The following is an 18,418-nucleotide window of genomic DNA, read 5'->3' on the forward strand; positions in this document are numbered from 1 at the left end:
CCCCAGAATTTTGTATTCAATCAATTATAGATGAGTAATATAGCTACATTATAAATTGCAATCATATTGATTTGGAAGGACTTCTTTGAGGTGACTTTGCTGGACGTTTTGAAGGGCTCTCGGTTCGACTTTTTGAAGAGTTCTTGGCTGGAGTCTTCTCAGGAGTCTTGGCTGCAAGTTTTTTTGGAGTCTTGTCTGCTTTCTTAAAGCAAGTGTCCAAGGAAGTTTGGACAGATGTTCTCCAGGGAGATGAGCAATGCAGCGAACTTGTTCGCTGGTGTGGCATGGCATCCGATCAAGAGTTGTAAAGTCAAAACTGACGTCAGAAAGTTGAAACAGGGTGTCAATTTATTAACGTTGTAAGTGCAAAACATTGTAAGTTGAGGACTGCCTGTACTTTGTTCTTCTTCTGTTTGTATAAACTACTCGCATAGTTATCAGGCCCCAAATTATCTAGTACTTGTTTGAATCCACAGTCACAGTACTACAATCTTGTTTCTTATGTGCTTTCCTCTAGATCGAGGACCTACAAGTTAAGCTTCAGCATGCAGAGGCTGATAGGGAGCAGCTCCGAGCTGACCTGCTACATGAGAGAGAGGCTCGGGAACACTTGGAAAAAGTGGTCAAGGAACTTCAGGAACAGCTGTGGCCTAAATCAAGCAATCAACCCAGCAGTGAAAACACAACAAACAACATTGAGAACTAAGAAAACACCACATTGTCTAATACACATACAGAATGACGTATATGCACAGTAAGGGAGGATGCGTGGGGTGTGCGTGTAAGTGCATGTGTGAGTAGGTGTGCGCATCTCCGCACACATCCATAAATACGGACTTTATTAGTTGGAGGGCAAATGTTACTCTTTACAACAGAAGCACTGAATTACGCCTCTTTTTCAATCCATATAGCACAACATCTTACTGTGCCTATAACACACAAAGTGTTTATAAACTAAAACTTTTGAGTCCACAGCAAATTTTCTACTGGCAGACTTCAAGCAAGCAGCATCATCCAACTTAAATCAGAGTAAAAGGAAAGCAAGCATGGCAGTGCTTTTTTATGTTGCCCTTCTGGAACACTTAAAAAGACAAACAAACTTTTGTTATAAGCTATTTAAAATTATTACATCATACAGACTTGGTATTAAAACTATTAATGAGATTTTTGTAACGAAACTTTAAAAGCAAAACAAAAACCCCTTGATGCACAATTTTTAAATGACTTGTTACAGGCTTTGGGATTCTTAATGTAGAAGCCCTCTGGTGATGTTGCCATTTCATCAGCAATTTTCCACCCGTTTAGGAAGCCATCACCGTTTTAACCCTGTCACGTGGTCGTATGAGAATTTCAGAGTGCTTTTCAAAGTTGATTTTTTTTCTTAGTAAAAAGGATCTTCATTTTCCTGTGCTAAACCCAGGAAGAAAGGAAGATGGAGGGGTGGGGAGTGTGTGTGTAGGGGGGTGGGGGGAGGTGTATGCTAGAGAGATATGAAACCCAGCCTTATTGACTTCAGTGTTTTGTAAATGATGCCATAATTTTAAAGACGTCTGTTGTTAACTGCTGTGCTCAAAAGACTTGCTTCATCCAAGAGCACCTCTGTTCTAGGAAGAGAATGGCAGGAAGAAAGGAAGAAAGTGAATGAACTGTCAGGTTGGTTGAAAGAATAAGCAAAAAAAAAAGACACGTATTTTGAAGTCATTCTGAAATCTTTACTTCAGCTTTCAGTTTTCTGAAGAACTCATCTTTATTACACCATCTTTCATAAATTCAGTATTTATCTACTTATTCAGAATCATCTGTCAGAATTACTGTGCCCGAGGAAAGTGCAACATTATACTTATCAGATACAAGAAAATTAACTCTTGCTGCTGTGAATAAGGCTACATCTTATTTAAAAAACAAACAAACAACAGAAATTACTTTAATTTTGGGATCCAAGCCGCAGCCCAGGAATAAAAATGCAGCATGCCATCACTGTCTTATTTTTAAAGGAACTGCACTTTGTCAAAATCTTCCTCTGCGTTTTATTCTGTGGTTATGAAGTTTACAAGTTGATCATTCTAGATTGTTCCACGCTTTAAAGACATAAAAAACAGCTGCCCACTTCTCCACAGCCTGGCACTTCATGTCACTGTTTACACCCGTGCAAAGTGAGTACAAAGCAGGTGTCAAATGCTACTCAATGAGACATCCTCACCAAGTACACTAGTTGCTGCATTTTACACCTGTTTTACATGGCTGTACATCTCAGGTGGTGGAAAGCAGTAGTAACTGGGGCCCCAAATGCACTTATCAAATATATTCAATGCTTTACTGAACAAGGGAAATGGTTTAGCACAGAAAAACCTCACTTCTCATTGTACAGCCAAGCTTAAAGGCATAATAAGGTGAAAATTGGACCTGGGGCTGATGACGTGCCTTCCAGCTTATTTTTCCTTTTAGCATCTTGTACAGGAAATGCTGACACTTATTTAACTTAAAAAGAACCCTGTACATCATTGTACGCAGAAGTTATTCTCTATAATGAAGCATATTTCTGGTAATCTATATTTGCTTTTGGACATTTACGCAAACTATGTAAGCCTGAAAATTATTTCCCAGTAGACAAAAAGCGGCTGCCAATCCTAAAATTATAGTATTTACTTACAGTACATTAGAGAAATAAAAGATTTTTTTTAAACAAGAGCTGTTTGCTTGAATCCATTATAATAACCATTATAACTGTGAGCATTAAACAGGAAGTAAAGTTCATATATATGTTTTAGGTACAAAAAGAAGGTATATGAAAGAATTTGAATTACCAGGACAATGTAGAACTATGGGGAGCAAAAAAATATTGTTATACCAAGTAAATTATGTGAAATTAAAAACTGTCCATTTCTACGGGGCTTTGCCCTTGTATGTTTTGGGATGCTGGAGATCCAGTTAAGGTGCAGATCTCCTCTTCTAAAGTGCAATGCAAAAGGAACAGTGATTATTATGTTTATGCAGGTTTCTTAATGTGGGAACTTTTGATGGGTTTTTTGTTTTGTTTTGTTTTTTTTTTGCTTCTCTGTATGTTTTTTTCTGCAATTATTAAAAGAAATCATATGCATGGAATTAAAATCTGCCATACGTATATTCATTAATGGGCATTATTACTGTCTTATGTAAAGGATTTATTTTGATATGCAGTATCATGTTCTCAGCCTTATGATTTCCAGAACTATATTTTTCAGTTATTTCTTCAAGGGAAACTAAATAATTTTAGCTTTAGCATTGCATGTTTAGAAGGTCTCTCTTATGCAGTGCTCCATCGCAATGTCAAGAAATTACACATAGAACACACCTTTGTCTTTTTTCTTTTTTACTATGCTGACTTCTTTGAATTATTTTTGGCTAATCTCTGAATGAGTCTTTCCTTACTGTTTAACAACACCCCCCCCACCACAGTATGTTGAAATCTGTACCCGTCTGATCCAGGAAATCAGCTCCTCTTACCTTTACCGTATCATCTAGTTTTATCCTTGTACTTCTGCAACATATATTTATTCATTGACACAACTTCTTTGTGGATAAAATCTTTGTTTCTTAAAACTGAATGAGCTCTGCATTTTTTTAGGGAAAGAAAAAATAAGATAGCGAGTGGCTTTATCAAGAAACAGCATCAAGTCATGTCACTTTCCCCCTGAACTGGGACAAGATTTGCATGGAAGAAAATTCACTACTGAAAATGCAAACTTTGTTTGCAAAGTTCTGATTTTTCATTTGATATGCATTATGGTATATTTGTTGAGTATAGCCTCTAGTGCTGAACTTAACCATGTTTCAAGGTAGTGCCAAGTGCTAAATAGTTTTAATTTAAGAGAAAATTATCTCCTGCAAAGGCATTCTGAATTGGGGTTTAAAGTTAGCAAGAAGAAATGAAATTTAAAGAAGGATGCAAGACCATGAGAACAAACTATCTACACCAGCAACTGATAGGAGAATTATGGATGATGGGATTTGATTTTCAATTATTTTATGTCTTTCCAAAAGGCATTTTTCATTGAGCAAACAGGAGTATCATGACATCTCAGGAGAGCATGCCAGATTTTTTTTTAGGTCAGAATTCCTGGGTAGGAATTATAAATTAACAAATCTGAGAAAGGGGATATCTGAATATGTTCAAGACCATACAATTAACAATGCTGGTAACACTTGCCGGAGAAGCTTCTGTAATGGTCCCTCCAGGTGAGGGAGTTCTGTGTGTAATTTCTATGTATGCGCCATTGCATTGCACTAAAACAGTTACATTAGCCCTTCGAGATGGAATCACTCTTACCTGTTACTGGGCCACTGCTGCATTCCATTTGCACCCAGGTCTGCAGGGGGTGTAGAAACTGCAACACTGCATCCTCTCTCATTGCATCTGCTGTTTAGTTTCCTTTAAGAATTTAAGAAGGGAGAAGAGGTGTTTTATATAGGCTGTTGACTCTCCCTGTACTTAAAAGTATATTAGCTAGATAATTGTATATTCAGTTTAATTACTCACTGTTTCTTATTGAAAGAAGATTTAACGAAGGGAAAAAAAACCAACAGCAATAACATTCATATCTATGGAGCAGCTAACTAGTATACATAATATTCTGCTTTTGAAACAGAACTAGCCAATGTAAAAAAAAAAAGTAAATTCAACATGTAAATACTTTTTTTCATTTTACACTGTTGTATTATAAGTGTATATGGTGTTTACTTTTTCAAAACTTTCTTACCTGGTAGTTGTCTTGTTTTATGAGTTGTGTTTTTAACTAAGAAAAACATTTGCCGTCTGTTAGGAAAAAGCAAAACAAAAACACAAAAAAAAATTTTGCAAGTTAAAATGTGGGTTAACTTTTCTCCATCATTTGCATTTTATTTGTCCTTATTTGCATTGTAAAATATTTTATTATAAAAAAGGTTGATTTTTTTCCCCCATCAGTCCATATGTTTAGAGGGAAGTTTTGTTTGTTGGGATTTTTTTTTAGCAAAAGAATTCACAAAAATGACATTTTTTCAATTGAGGAAAAAATCTCTACATTTATAATAGCCAATAGCATTTCAGCACATTTTTGTTATCCTGGTCTCTCCTATGCTGCTGCTAATTACAATATTATGACTTACTCTACTCTCCTAGAACTATTTTTATGTAAGTAATGTATGCTTTCTTGTTTATAAATGCCTGATTTAAAAAAAATAAGAAAAAAGCTTGGCATATTTATCTATTTCGCTGTGTACCTTGATAGTCCTTTTACACCCCCTTTTCCACATCCCCGACCCCTGAAACAGATAATATTGTAAAATAAAGGACTTTATGAGATTATGTATGAAAATAGCTATGCTTATATACCACAGTGACTGAATGTACAGTGTATAGACGCATTACCTAAAATAAAATTGTTTGTCCAGAAAAAATAGATATGCTACATTCTTTCCATTTCTCAGTATTTGAAATTGTGGCCTCAGCATTTGAGACTGGCTAACTTAAGAAGCTTTAAAGGGGCCTGGATTTCAGCACATGCTGAACAGGCTCACAAACACATGCAGAATAGATAGATCAGGAACTATTTAGGCTAGGGCAACTTCTCTTTAGAAAACAACAGGGAAATACTAGCAGAGAACCTGCACAAGATCTGAATCTATATAACACTCGAGTTCTTCCTCCCTACGTAGGCCTCTCTGTTTCTATTATGATCATGACAAATGCTCCAGTCAAAATGAGGGCCCAGCACACTCGGTGCTGTGAAATGCATAAAAAGACGGTCCTTGTCCTGAAGAGCTTACACATGGGAATATTTACTGAGATGACCGTTCTTCTCATTCTGCCATGTGAATAATCCTTAGTTTGGAGTCAGACAAAATAATGATAACAAAAAAATCCGTTGATTTATATAGGAACAAGATATATATTCAGAAACAGTAGATTTCCCCAAAGTAATAAATTGGACTCAGGACAGGTGTGAGAATCTAGGATGAAAATCAAGATCAAGAGAAAGGACAAGCCATCTTTTGGTCAGGACAATATAGGACGGGAAAGGCCAGGAGACAAGGCACTTGAAAGATTTGAGACGAGTCTGAGAGGCATAATGGGGTCAGGGAATATGTTCAGTGAAAGAACTAGGATGAAGTAAGAGAAGCTGCTGATTAGCAAAAAGGAATGCTTAAAATGCAGACTTCCCTACCAGACCTAAAAAAAAGCCAGCAGAAGAAATGCAATGAGCCTTGCTGCATTTTAAAGGACCAGCCTTCTAAACATTATGGCTTCACATAATTAATCAACACTTCACAAGAAGACCGATTCATTCCTATTTATAAGACAGTGCAAGAATCGGGAGATGAACTTGCTCCCTCGGCCCTCTGGGACCCTTAGACCAACACCCCCCCAACTCACCGCTAGCCCTTCAGAGGTGAAGTAGTGGATTTTTCCTATCTTACATGGCCCATTGAAAATACTAGAGTAGCCCATTCCTTGAGTCCTGTGCCCTCTGTGCCAGTTGGCTGCCTTCCACTCACTGCTAGTTGCAGTTACTCCTCTGCATGTGCGGATTGTTGCTAACGCAATTTGAGACCTCTCTGCATAGAAACCAAGTCTGATAACACAGCACTTAGCCTTGTCTATACTGGGACTCCCAGGACACCTTTCTTATTTAGCAACAAGGTCAGAATGTTGGCAGCTCCCAGATGGGTAACTCCTAATACATGGCTATACTTCACAAGTCTGGAAACAGCCAATGGTGCTTAGCACTGCCCCCTGATTTTTTTTCCCTGTTTACTATGCAATTGTTTCTGTACTGCAAAAGCTCAGTAAAACCATTTGCACCAGAAACAGGAAGGGAATTTTAGCACTGGCCATGTCCCTTCAAAAAAAACAGAAGGGTCAGCACAGCCAATGGGTGTTCTGGCAATCAGGAGTGTTGAATGTTGCCCAATCCGGAAAAGAGCCACCAGCCCTGCCATATGAAACAAGACAAAAATAGAATCGTGAGACTGAAGACGTAGCATTAAAATAGAGGAAAGACAATTAGAATATGTGAAAAGGTCTCTTGCCCTGCATGTCATCATATCAGCTCACATGCCCCGTGGGAGAAGTTCATACCTTTTAATATTTTGAGTGCTAGGGTTACTGTTCTATTAAAGTGCAAATTATGCTCTCAGACATCTGGGGACTTAACATGCCAACACCAAGCAGCTAAACCAGAGCAAGCAGCAACTGTGGAAAGGACTGGGACTGGGGGGTGGGATTCAGTAAAGACCAAGCCAGAAGTTGTAGTGGTTTCATACTTCCCCTTGCATCACTTCAGCTGTTTGCCTCTTAGGGCGTGTGTAGACAAAACAGGGGTTTACTCTGCCCTAAACTGAAGCGGTGCATTTTTAAAAACACTGCTTCAATTTAAGGCAAAGTAAGCCCCTGTGTCATGTCTTACCTGCCTTTCCAGCAGGAGGGAGGGGAGGACGTGCTACCAGCAGGTGGAGCAGTCGCTGGGCTGCAGGGGATGGGAGCTGGTGTTTTCCTCCATGGCAGTGGTGGCCCCCCCAGGCAGCACCCACCTGCAGGCACCAGATCAGGTGGTCCCAGGGGGCACCACAGCCACAGAGGGAAGGACCAGGTCCCCGCACAGCTCATGCAGGCAGGCTCAGGGTGGGGGAGATCAGGCTCGCTGCTTAATTTTTTTTTCCCCTTCGGTGGAACCTACCTTCCCAGGCTGCTGCCAGGCTGCCTGCATGGACTGCCTGCACAGCCCCTGAGATGCACAGAGCCCGGTGCTTCCTCCATGTCTGTAGGGCAGCAAACTAAACTGCCTCGGAGGTGTTTTATTCTGCTGCACCCCAAGTCATTTAAGGTGTGTTATGCTGCCGCATGTGCTATAGTGGCTGGAATTAATGCGCAATATGCCGCCGACACATGTAAACATCAATGTCATTAAAGCAGTGCAAAAGCATTTAACCCACTTTAAAGTGTTGTGCACATGTGCCCCTCGTTCAGTCTACACACGCCCTTACTCGTTTCAGCATGACCCTGGTAAAAGCTACTGATTAGTTGTTGTGAGTTATTCTTCTCCCTGCAGCATTCATGCTTTTATAGACTGCTAGAAGGAGGTATTTTTGATCTTGCTGAGATTAACTAACTCTTCTTGTCCCCACTTAAAATTAGCTCACTAGAGAAAGATGTGCAAAAAAAGGAAGGAGACAGAAATTGCCTGCAATAGTTCTACTATTGTCTACCTATCTAGGCCCTTCCAGCAAGAAGCAAGGAGTTGTACATCAGGCACAGCCTGCGGGCTCCAGCTGCTCAATACTTTTTTCTGATGAAAGTTTTGACAAAAGCTGAATTTTTTGTTTTTTATCACCACTTTGATGGAAAATGTTGACTTAATTGTCAAAAAGACAGAACTCCCAGACCTGCTTAGAACAAAGGTTTTCAGTTGTGTGAGAAAATGGGACATTTTCCACAAATGTTCTCACCAAAAATAATTTCCACTGACAACCAGTTCTAAACAGAAGTTTTCCAACCACTGTACTTGGGGCGCATAGTCTGTTTTCAGCTAGGCCTTTTACCCCATAGCCCACAGTAGCCCATACTGTCCTTCCTTCCCCCAGCAAAAATCATCTTACAAAAAGTATCACATTTGTGCAGTGTGGGAGAGGGCAGCTCCTCTTACCAAGTGGACATCTCTTTTTTTCTAGTGTGGTCATACAAGAAACTGCTTAGAGACAGGGAAAGGAACATGAGATTACCTAGAGTCCAACTCCCATGATTTTAAGACTAGAAAATGAATACTGCATAATAATCTTTGTGCCTTAAGACCCATCAGCATTTTGGACAAGGACCTTGAAAACACTGGAAACACAAAAGTCAGCACACCTTCAGTCTTTACTCCTAGGAATTTCCCTTATACCTGTCTCTCTCACCAACATCCTGTCCACAGGGTGGTTTACTAAAGATGCCCGCAGGTTGTTGGAACCGGTTACCTTCTTACCATGACCTTAAAAACATCTCCCAGGAACTGTAACTCCCTCCCTGGGCAAATGAAACAAGCCTTTAACATGGCACCACTTATCTACTGAACAGTCTTAACTCTTACACATCTTAAAATCGTCATTTCCAGTGGAGACTCTCCAGAGAATTTCAAAGCACATTACAGACCAGAAAGTGCGTCACAAGGAAGATAAGGCTGGTGCCTTCAAAAGTTTCCCACTCACTTTGACTTTCCTCTTTGACAATCCCAGCCCAAGTGACTCAGCTAAACTCACACCATGAGTCAGCTGGGAAGCCAGGTGTGAAACCCGTGAGTCTTAGATCACAGACAATAGAGCGTAGAGTGTGGTGCTGATAACACCAAGGTCACAGAAGTAAAGCTAGAAGGGACCTGAAGAGATCATTCCAGTCCAACCACTTTGGCACTGAACCGTCTGCTCAACCTACTAGACCCTCATGGCCTTTATGGGAAAGCATTCTCTTGCTTACAGTAAAGGGGAAGTTACCATTTTCATCCTCCTCCCAATTTAAACTGTTTTGGTTCAAAATAACCTGTCAAATTGACCAGAGCCACTGTTGTTAAACACTGACAGCCTGGATCCCCATGGCCCAGCATATAGCAGAAGTGCTGCCATGGGAATATCTGGGCCTACAGGGTGCACAGAGATTAGAACTGGTACTATCTAATCCAACACACAGGCCTTCCGGGCAGGAGGTGGGGGGGGGGTATGAAAAGGTGGGAGAGGGACTACTTAAACTGCAAGTGAAAACCAGCTTGTACTTGCTGCTGTTTAAATCTGCCTGAGGAGCAGGTAAAAGATAGAGTATTTGGGGAGGAGGAAGATTTTTAGGCACTGAGGGCATTTATAGATGTGCTCTGAGAGACCGGGGGGGGGGGGGGGGTGCTTTAATTAGCGAGCCATGCTAATCAAAACCGCCCAAGCATGACGTGTAGCAGCGCCCTTGCACTGAAAATACGGAATTGAGACACTCTGAACTAAAGCTCATTCAACAAACTTTAGTTCAGAGAGGCCTGCTGCCATTTTTCAGCATGGGGATGCTGATGCACATGACTCAGGAGGCTGCTGGAGCGTGTCCATTTCCGCACTCCAGCAGACTCAATCAAGTCTGCTTTGACACGCTGGATTTACAATGCATTGTGGCATTACATCCCTGCATGTGTGTAATGCCCCAAAGGCCAGGTGTACAAAAGTATGCAGGCACCTGAAGGTAGAAATAGGAGTTTCTGTAACCGTCGCCCCTCCCCCTGCCCCAAGTGCCTAACTCCTACTGAAGTCTATGGGATTTAAGGACCAGATCATAATCAACATGTAAGACACCTTAATTTAGGAGTCATGACACCTAGAATTTAGACACCTCACAGGAAGTGTAGAGGGGGGATTCTCAAATTGACAGGCAGCTGGACCTCCCAACAGCAATTCAGATCACCTAGTAGCTCAGCAGGGAGGTGTCCTATTAGTTATAGAGAGGCAAGTGACCTCAGTGCCTCAATTCCCAAGCAGACAGCCTAAGAGCAGCTCTGGGTGCTCTTGGAAGGTGGTGTGTGCTTGAGCAGGAGCAGGTAGGCAGGGTGTACTTCAGAGCAGCGCTTCCAGGCATGACGCAGTGGTGGTACAGACCAGTGGTTTTCTAACTTCCTTGAGTCACAGAATCCTTTCTTATCACTTCTTCTTTCGTGGAACCCCTACCTGTGGCCTAAAGACAGACGTGGAGCCAAGCAACCTGGTCTGGCAATGGCAGCTCACTGCCTCTTGCCCCTCTTCTCCATTACCCACAACCACTCTGTGGAACCCCTGATGACCTCTTGCAGGACCCCAGGGATCCACAGAACACAGTTTGGTGTAGATAAGCCCTAAATCCCTTTGTGAACTTTACTGCAGGTGATTTGACCAGGGTCACCCAGGAAGGCTGTGACAGAGAAAGGATTTGCATCCAGGTCTCCCATAGCTCAGATGTGCATCATAACCAATTAGACTGCAGGTTCACAAGGTCAGAGACCTAGGTCTTTGTCTGTCTTGAAAACATCACAACTTACTTTGGGCACTGTGAACACCAACCAATATGCATGCAAGGCCAGAAGTTTTAGCATATGGAGTGATCTGTTACTATATATTAATTCTACCTGAAGTTGAAAGCTATGTCCTTATACAGCTGGTCTGTACCTGTAGTCTACAGATACATTGTGTATGTGTATTGATATTTTCTTCCCACATTGTACATAAAGGAGCTTTCCTATTTCAGTTTGCAATCAGATTTTTGATGTTCCACTTTCAAAAGCATGCAGCTTAACAACAGATTCAATCCTTAAGAAAACAAAATTGTCTGGCTTCTGTAGGTGGAAGTGGCATCAAACTCTCTGATGTAGGAGGCATACTTAGATTTCCTGCTGTTTGATCTCTTTGGTCTATGAAAAATCCAAACTTGCAGCCTTGAATGTGTGAAGACACACACAAATGCCATGAGGTTGAGAGTCATCATAATGCATTCTCTGCTTCGTATCACAGGCAGCTTAGCAACAGGTCTCTGCAGGCTCTGTTTAGGCATAGACAATTGTTTTCTGCTCTGTTGCTTAGCCCTTTGATGGTACAGTGTAGACATGAAGCAAATATATTGGAAAGCATAGTCACACGTTTTTCCATAGGGAAACTGTGGCTGGATTAATTAAGTCAATTTTCTATTGAAAAGCAAGAAAAATAAATATATAAAAAAGCAATAAGTAAAATAAAAAGAAATAGAAGATGGAAAAAGGCAAAAAGGAGAGGGTGGAAACATTTGTTAAAGTAATTTGTGGCAACTTCTTTCATGGTTTTCTGAGAAATGGCTGCAGAATTTCCATAGCTGCGGTACATTTTTAAACATACCCTTGTAAAATGGTGGAAAGCCAGAAAACAATCACAGGGTGGTTTTTTTCTCATTCGACTTTATAGTTCTGACTCATCCCTCTCTTTCTCTTTTTTTTTTTTTTTTGGAGAAGGTGGGTTCATTCCCTTCCTCTACATCTTGGGTGGTAGCAACTGGTTTAATGGGCTTAGCCTGGCTGCATTGATATGTGTTCCTGTAGACCAGGAGCAGGCAATCATTTTGGGCAGTGGGCCGCTTACCGAGTTTTGGCAAGCCATCGAGGGCTGCATGATAGGCAGCCAGGGGCAGATAAATATTAATTTTCTAAATTTTTTAGGGGCCCGGCAGGCCGGGTAGAATGGCCTGGCAGGCCGCATCTGGCCCACAGGCCGCATTTTGCCCACCCCTGCTGTAGGCAGTGGAACTCCCCCCGCATTAAAGGAGACCGTATTCCTCCAATATACACTGAAATATCAGTTCACTGTTTTGTCCCCCCCTCTATTGATACCACAGCCCCATGTGCAAGGGATTCATTGGATTTTGGTGGAAATGTTGGGAACTCAGAAAGGATCCAGCCATCCTTACTTTCATATGTGCGCATATGAATTTAGCTTGTGAATGGTGCTGGATCGACAGCCCTGAAGTCTACAGCCTTCTGTTTATCCAGAGCAGGCACAACAGAGGCAGCTGTCTGCAAGCATCCCACACACGGGCTACCCTACCAGTGTATTTGGAGCAATGTACTTCTTGTCTCCTTGGCACATCCCATCCTGGGCTCCCTGCCAAGACTGCCAGCCGAGTGGTCTGGTTAGAGTCAATTAGGGTGCATTTTTTGTCTACAGCAGGCACTAGTCCAGTGAGGACTGCACTGATACCCACACACTCACTTCACTTCATCTACTAAATAACCATCGACCTTGGGTCAAAACTAGAGCAGGATTCAAAAGACCAGTAAATGAAAGACCCAGGCCCCTTCTCTCTCAGGTATTCCCACAACCATAAATACAATGATCATCCAAGACAGGAGGAGGAGCCATTCAAAGAAAATGCTGAAATCTCTTTCTCATGCAGACTTCTTGCTGATTCTTAAGATAATGTCTCTTTTGATAATATCTCCCTTTCTAACCTAATCGCAGTCCCAGAACTTTTAGCACCTCTCCGTTTTTAGTATACAGTTTGAAATGCTCTAGGTTAATTCCTTCCGACTCCGGTGACAACTGCCAGTGAGAACAGAGCTCGTTAACTGGAACCTTTCCTATCTTATAACTAAATGAACAAGCCATTTGTGACAAGTGGCCATTTCTGGTTTAGGAATAATGGTAACAGAATGGATCATCTCTTCCTCCTGCTCCCAACAGGGAGAAAAATACAGATCTCAGCATTTGCTGAAAGGTGTGAACAAGCTACAACATCCCAGGACCTAACTCCCTGTCCCCATTCGGTCAGGGAGAGGAGTAGGGGGGGGGGGGAGGGGGGTTTGAGATATCTGACGACAAAATATCTTCCCTAACTCTGTTTCTGAAACAACAACAAGAAGGTAATGTATGGCTCAGTTCATTTAATTTAGTTGTACCTGGTGTTCTGCTGTATGGAGAAGAAAGAATGGAGAGAAACCGATATTGTTGATTGCAGCATGAATTTTATCCTCCGGTTCATAAAGCTACCTTTCCTGCTTGCAAAGACCTCCACCTCAAGGGACATAGAGAGATTCACCCAGAAATGCTCCTGAGCCCCAGAACACAGACAGATCCAATACCTGAACGTAAAAGAGAACGGGGATTAAATCCCTGAATCTGCACACACCAATTTGTGCCCAGCTAAATACATGAGGAGTGCTCCTAATTTCAGTCCTGCACATGAGCCAGTGTGTGCAGACCTGGAGCAAAACACTAAATACAACTGCCCAGGTAACACCTGGTAGATCAAAACAAAAATGACCAGGACATCAGTGAAATAGGGCCTTCATTTTCAGGTCTAAGGGGCTGCCCCCTTCACCTGTATGGTGACACACTCAGCTGCGCATACCAGTCCCATTACTTGAATGCCTGCTCCCTACCAGTGTATACACACTATATACAAGTTCCTTCACTTGGACACCTCTTTTTATTTTGGCAACCAAAATTAATATATAAAACAGTATTGTTTTCTGCCATATATTAAAAATGTGCATTTTCCACTTAAGAATATAAATGGCAAGACTATATGTTCTCATTTTCATTCACTAGTTTCTTTCATATTTTGTTCCAGAGATAAAAACCTAAAAACTAGGTCTGCAGAAATCTGATTGCCAGTTACTTTCGGGAAGACCAACTGTGTTTCTCACAGCACACACTGTTGTCTTTTTCTTGGAACTTTTCAAAAATTTATTGGAGAAAACCCCAGATTAGGAGGGAGACGCTGTTCCCGCTTTCCAGGGCTCCATAAAATATTCCCCAGTTTATTTTCTCACAACACAATTCAATGACTCCTTCACTTAAGGACATGGGGCAAATTTCAACCTCATTGACATGGCAGAAAAATCAGAGATACTCAGCTGCAATCAGGCAAATCAGTTCAGATTTACACTGGCACACTTGAAATCAGAATGTGACCTGAGATCCAGGTCCAGTGCCAGCATATTATGGGCCAAAGGGCACTGATCCTGGTAGCTTCATGTGAGGGAAACTCCCTTTAAATGTCATCATGTATGGAAGGTGAAATCAGATCAAAATTTTCCCCTTCCTGCTTAAATGGTTTCAGGTTGGACAGAAACACACAGCACCAAAGCAACATTTGGAGCTGATCTGCCCCGTGATAGTGGCCCTTCCTGATGGGAGCCCAGGTAATATGCATGGAAAAGGGAGGGTGACAATTACCATGTCGGGAAACACGTGCATACAAAGTCCCTGGTGTGGCCCCAGAACGTCTGCTCCGGCTGTAATGGAGATGCAGCATTTCTGCAGATTTAGAGATTTTGGAACTGGGTACTGCTTTCCCTAGGGTTTTCTGGAGTCAGCTGAGGCTAACTTGGCAGCCAGAGGTTGGCTCTAAGCATGGAAATCTCCACTGCTTGAATCAGAGTGGTGTTTAGCTATCCAGCCCTATTGGGCACTGTAAACTTGGATTTTCCCTATTCTACCATCCCTAGTTTAACTGGCTACTATGTATTCTAGGAGCTTTTATTCAACTGACCTAGATTACAAGCGCACACACGCGCACACGTGGAGCAGAAGAGCTGCATATTTCATTTGCCTCCCCCGCCATCCTGAGCTTAAATCTTTTGGAAGCGAGGTGGATATTTGAGATGATTATGACAGATGCCCACGGAGTTCAGACTAATTTCTGAGTTGAAGGTAAGTTTTGGCAGGAGCCTGGAAACAGACCAATTGCCATCAAGATCCAAGGCTAACTCGCTTGCAAACAAAAATAAGAAGGGGAAGAGGGGGGTGGGTGGGGGTGGATCCCTGCCTTTTTATCTGCCTATCTGAGCTGTCTATCCACAATGCCAATTTTGCTTGATGTCATGAGATAGTAATTCTGAGGTGCAATCTGAATTTTTCCAGAGGGCAAGTATCCAGGGCCATCACAAAATCAGGGCCAGTTATGGTGTCTCCAACCAGGTCCTAGGAAATTGAGACACCCGCAGTTACTGATCAGTTGTGTAAAAAAGCTTCAATCCCCCATCCACCATTTTTCACCCTGGATGTTTTTTATAGCCCTTTTCTTGGCAACTTGCCTAAGGCTGCAGCAACAGTATGTGCTGAGAGGTCACTACTACTTGTTATTTTGTCAATATGCTGCCTTACGTCCTCTGTTTGCACAAAAAAGCCAAGACCAGGATAACTGCCTGTATTTAACTGAACAAACTAAGTCCAGTCAGAGGGGAAAACTAAGTAGACTGAAGGTCACTATGAATTCCTTTGTCACTGCTTGTTAATAATGATTAAGTACGAATTCTTAAGGTTGTAAGACAGGTATACAAGTCCACAGGAATTCCTACTGCAATTTAAACATGATTGAACATGTGTTTGCACACACACTGCATTGTACTCGGGGCCTTTAAGTAGCCTGACTCCACCCCAATGTAGAATAAAACAGGGCAATGTTTTCCATATTGGGAATAGACAGCTAGCCCTTCCTGGTACTCAAGATCAAATTCTACCAACAATTGTGTTTTCATGGTGCCACTTCTAGAGAGCTGATGTGAAACCTAGAGAGCTCTGGAGAAATTATTCTTAAGTGTGTAGGACATAATTCTGTTATACACAGACCATCACTGAGGAACCGGGGATGCATGCAACCCGTTTTCTGAACAAGGGCCAACCTTCAAAAGTGGCTGTCTACCGGTAACGATTAGGAGACCTTTTGGAAATGATTGAGTGTCACCATTCTGCCTCATATAAGTACAACTTTCACTTGTTTAATAATGACTCAGAAACACAACTGGGGTCAGCTGAATCAGTTTGAGGCACCTCCAAACACAAAAGCACTCTTGTTTATTGGGAGGAGAGGTAGATGAATCACTAGATTCATCCTCTGAATGTCAGACAAAATAGTGCTGTGCTATCACCCTCAACAGAACTAAGAGACATCCAAGGAAGCAGCACTTCAGGAAGAGATATTGCTTCCATTGTCTGACAGGTTATTTATTTTTGGTCTTGCAGTAGCACTTAGAGGATGTAGTTGAACCCCTTGTACTAGGTGCTGTCAAAGCAGACAATGACACAGATGCTCCCACCCAGAGCTTGCAGTCAAAACTAGCATGACTGACCAAGGATATGAAGGGAGATGGCACAGAAAAATATAGTGATTTACCCTAAAGTTGCACAAACTGGTAAACAACAGAGTCTTTCTGCATTCCCGGGATCACATTCCTAATGCCCTGTCTACTTGATCAAGGGTGAGCAGTCACTAGTGGAAGTGCTGCCTGTTGGGGGGATAACTGCTGAAGTTACTTTTCATTATATCAGTCTAGGAAAATGCTGGTCCCATGAACCCTGTGCTCCATGAGACACTGGTGGGCACATCCCCATCAGTTGTGACCTCCCTACTGAGAAGTTAGTTCCTTAAACTTCCATATCACTGCACTTTCTGTCTGAATTTCCTGGGAGTGATTACATTCACAAAGAACTGAATTCTTCTCTTGGTGCCTCTGGTGCAATTTTGAAGGAGCTCTAGAGACTTCAATGATTTCCAGATAAACTGGGAGTTATCATGAATCTATGCTGGTATTAATGAAAACAGAATCTGACCTTGTGATGAAATTAGGAATAAGAATTAAGGACAGGCTGGTTACTGAAAACCATGCTGGCTAAAGAAATAACACATTAATATGGTTTGTAGGGTGCAGACACCCCAGTGAGGCTCAGAAACCCCTTGGCTCTAGGTGCTACACAAAACACATAGGCAGACAGATTCTCTCAGGATGTTTTGACTCTTGTGCAAAATCTGGGATTCGTTACTGCACTGCCTGGCTGTTTCAGCATCTCTGCTGGGAATGTGAAGAGCTCTCTCAGACGTTCTGAAACTGAAGTCCTAAACAAGTTTCAGGGCTATTGTAGGTAGGCTTTTCAAAATGATGGTTCCAAAGAGTGGATGAAGATCAGATTTAAAAAAAGATACAAAGAAATACAGCTGTTGAAGAGAACAGCTAAACAATAGGGGTGTGCAAAGCAGGCCCTATTTGATTTGGATTTGGCCTGAACCGGGGATGGTGATTTGATTTGTTGATTTGGATCACTGTCCCCAATTCCATTTGGCCGAATCCGAAGATTCGATGCTGATTCGAAGAATCAGCGATTCGGCCATTGCACAGTTTTAAATGTTTTTTCTACACACCTTGAGGTAGCAGGCGTGGCTCATGATCACTGCAATGCTGGGGCACATGGAGCGTCCTGCAGGAGTGTGGGGGGCCCTCCACGTGCTTGGTGGTGAACCCAGAAGTGGATTGAAAGTACTTCTGTGGGATGTTCCATGTGCCTCAGAATCGCAGCATCTACGAGCCGTCTGCTACCTAGAGGTATGTAGAAAAAAAACATTTAAAGCTGTATCTATGGCCAAATCACCAAATCTCTTGGAGGGTTCTGATGCAATTCAGAGAGATTAAAGAGTCCTCTGATTTGATTCAGATTCGGAGATTCGGCCACTGAATTGGGCCAAATCGAATCTGGGACTGAAGCTTCGCACAGCCTTACTAAGCAATATTACTGCCATGAACAGACAAGAGTTCAGCAGAACATTTTAATCTTTTGAGTCTTCCTAAGCAGCTCCCATACATCCCTACACCTAATGAATGGAGTACTAGAGGAAAAGAAAAACTAAATACTAATGTATCCAATAGAGTGCCGGTGTTTATTTATTTATTTTTTGGAACCGTAAAAAGAACACAAGCCTTTGTTGTTGCCCATAGCCTCCAAATTGTACTTTTCCTCCCCAATTCCTATGTTTGTCTGCTGCAACGATATTAAAGAAATACATCTTAGAACATCTGCAGGGAAGGGATAAAACTTGCAGAAGATGATAGGAAGCTGAGAAGCAGTAAAAACCCAGGAGTGTCAGAGTTAATGATGATATGTGAGTAATCCAGTTATAAAGACACTG

General features: G+C 41.9%; 1 protein-coding gene across 4 annotated transcripts in view; it reads left to right on the top strand.

Moving 5' to 3' along the window:
• SKI (SKI proto-oncogene) overlaps nt 1-5,415 on the top strand; it is a 139,325-nt gene extending 133,910 nt beyond the window's left edge. For all 4 annotated transcript variants that reach the window (XM_006265114.4, XM_006265116.4, XM_006265115.4 and 1 more), the window contains exon 7: nt 518-5,415. In XM_006265114.4, the coding sequence (XP_006265176.1) occupies nt 518-706 (189 nt within the window). In that variant the 3' untranslated portion in view covers nt 707-5,415. The remainder of the gene's footprint in view (nt 1-517) is intronic.
• The last annotated feature ends 13,003 nt before the right edge of the window (nt 5,416-18,418 follow it).

This window comes from Alligator mississippiensis, chromosome 13 (assembly GCF_030867095.1).
Source record: "Alligator mississippiensis isolate rAllMis1 chromosome 13, rAllMis1, whole genome shotgun sequence".
NCBI lineage: Eukaryota > Metazoa > Chordata > Crocodylia > Alligatoridae > Alligator > Alligator mississippiensis.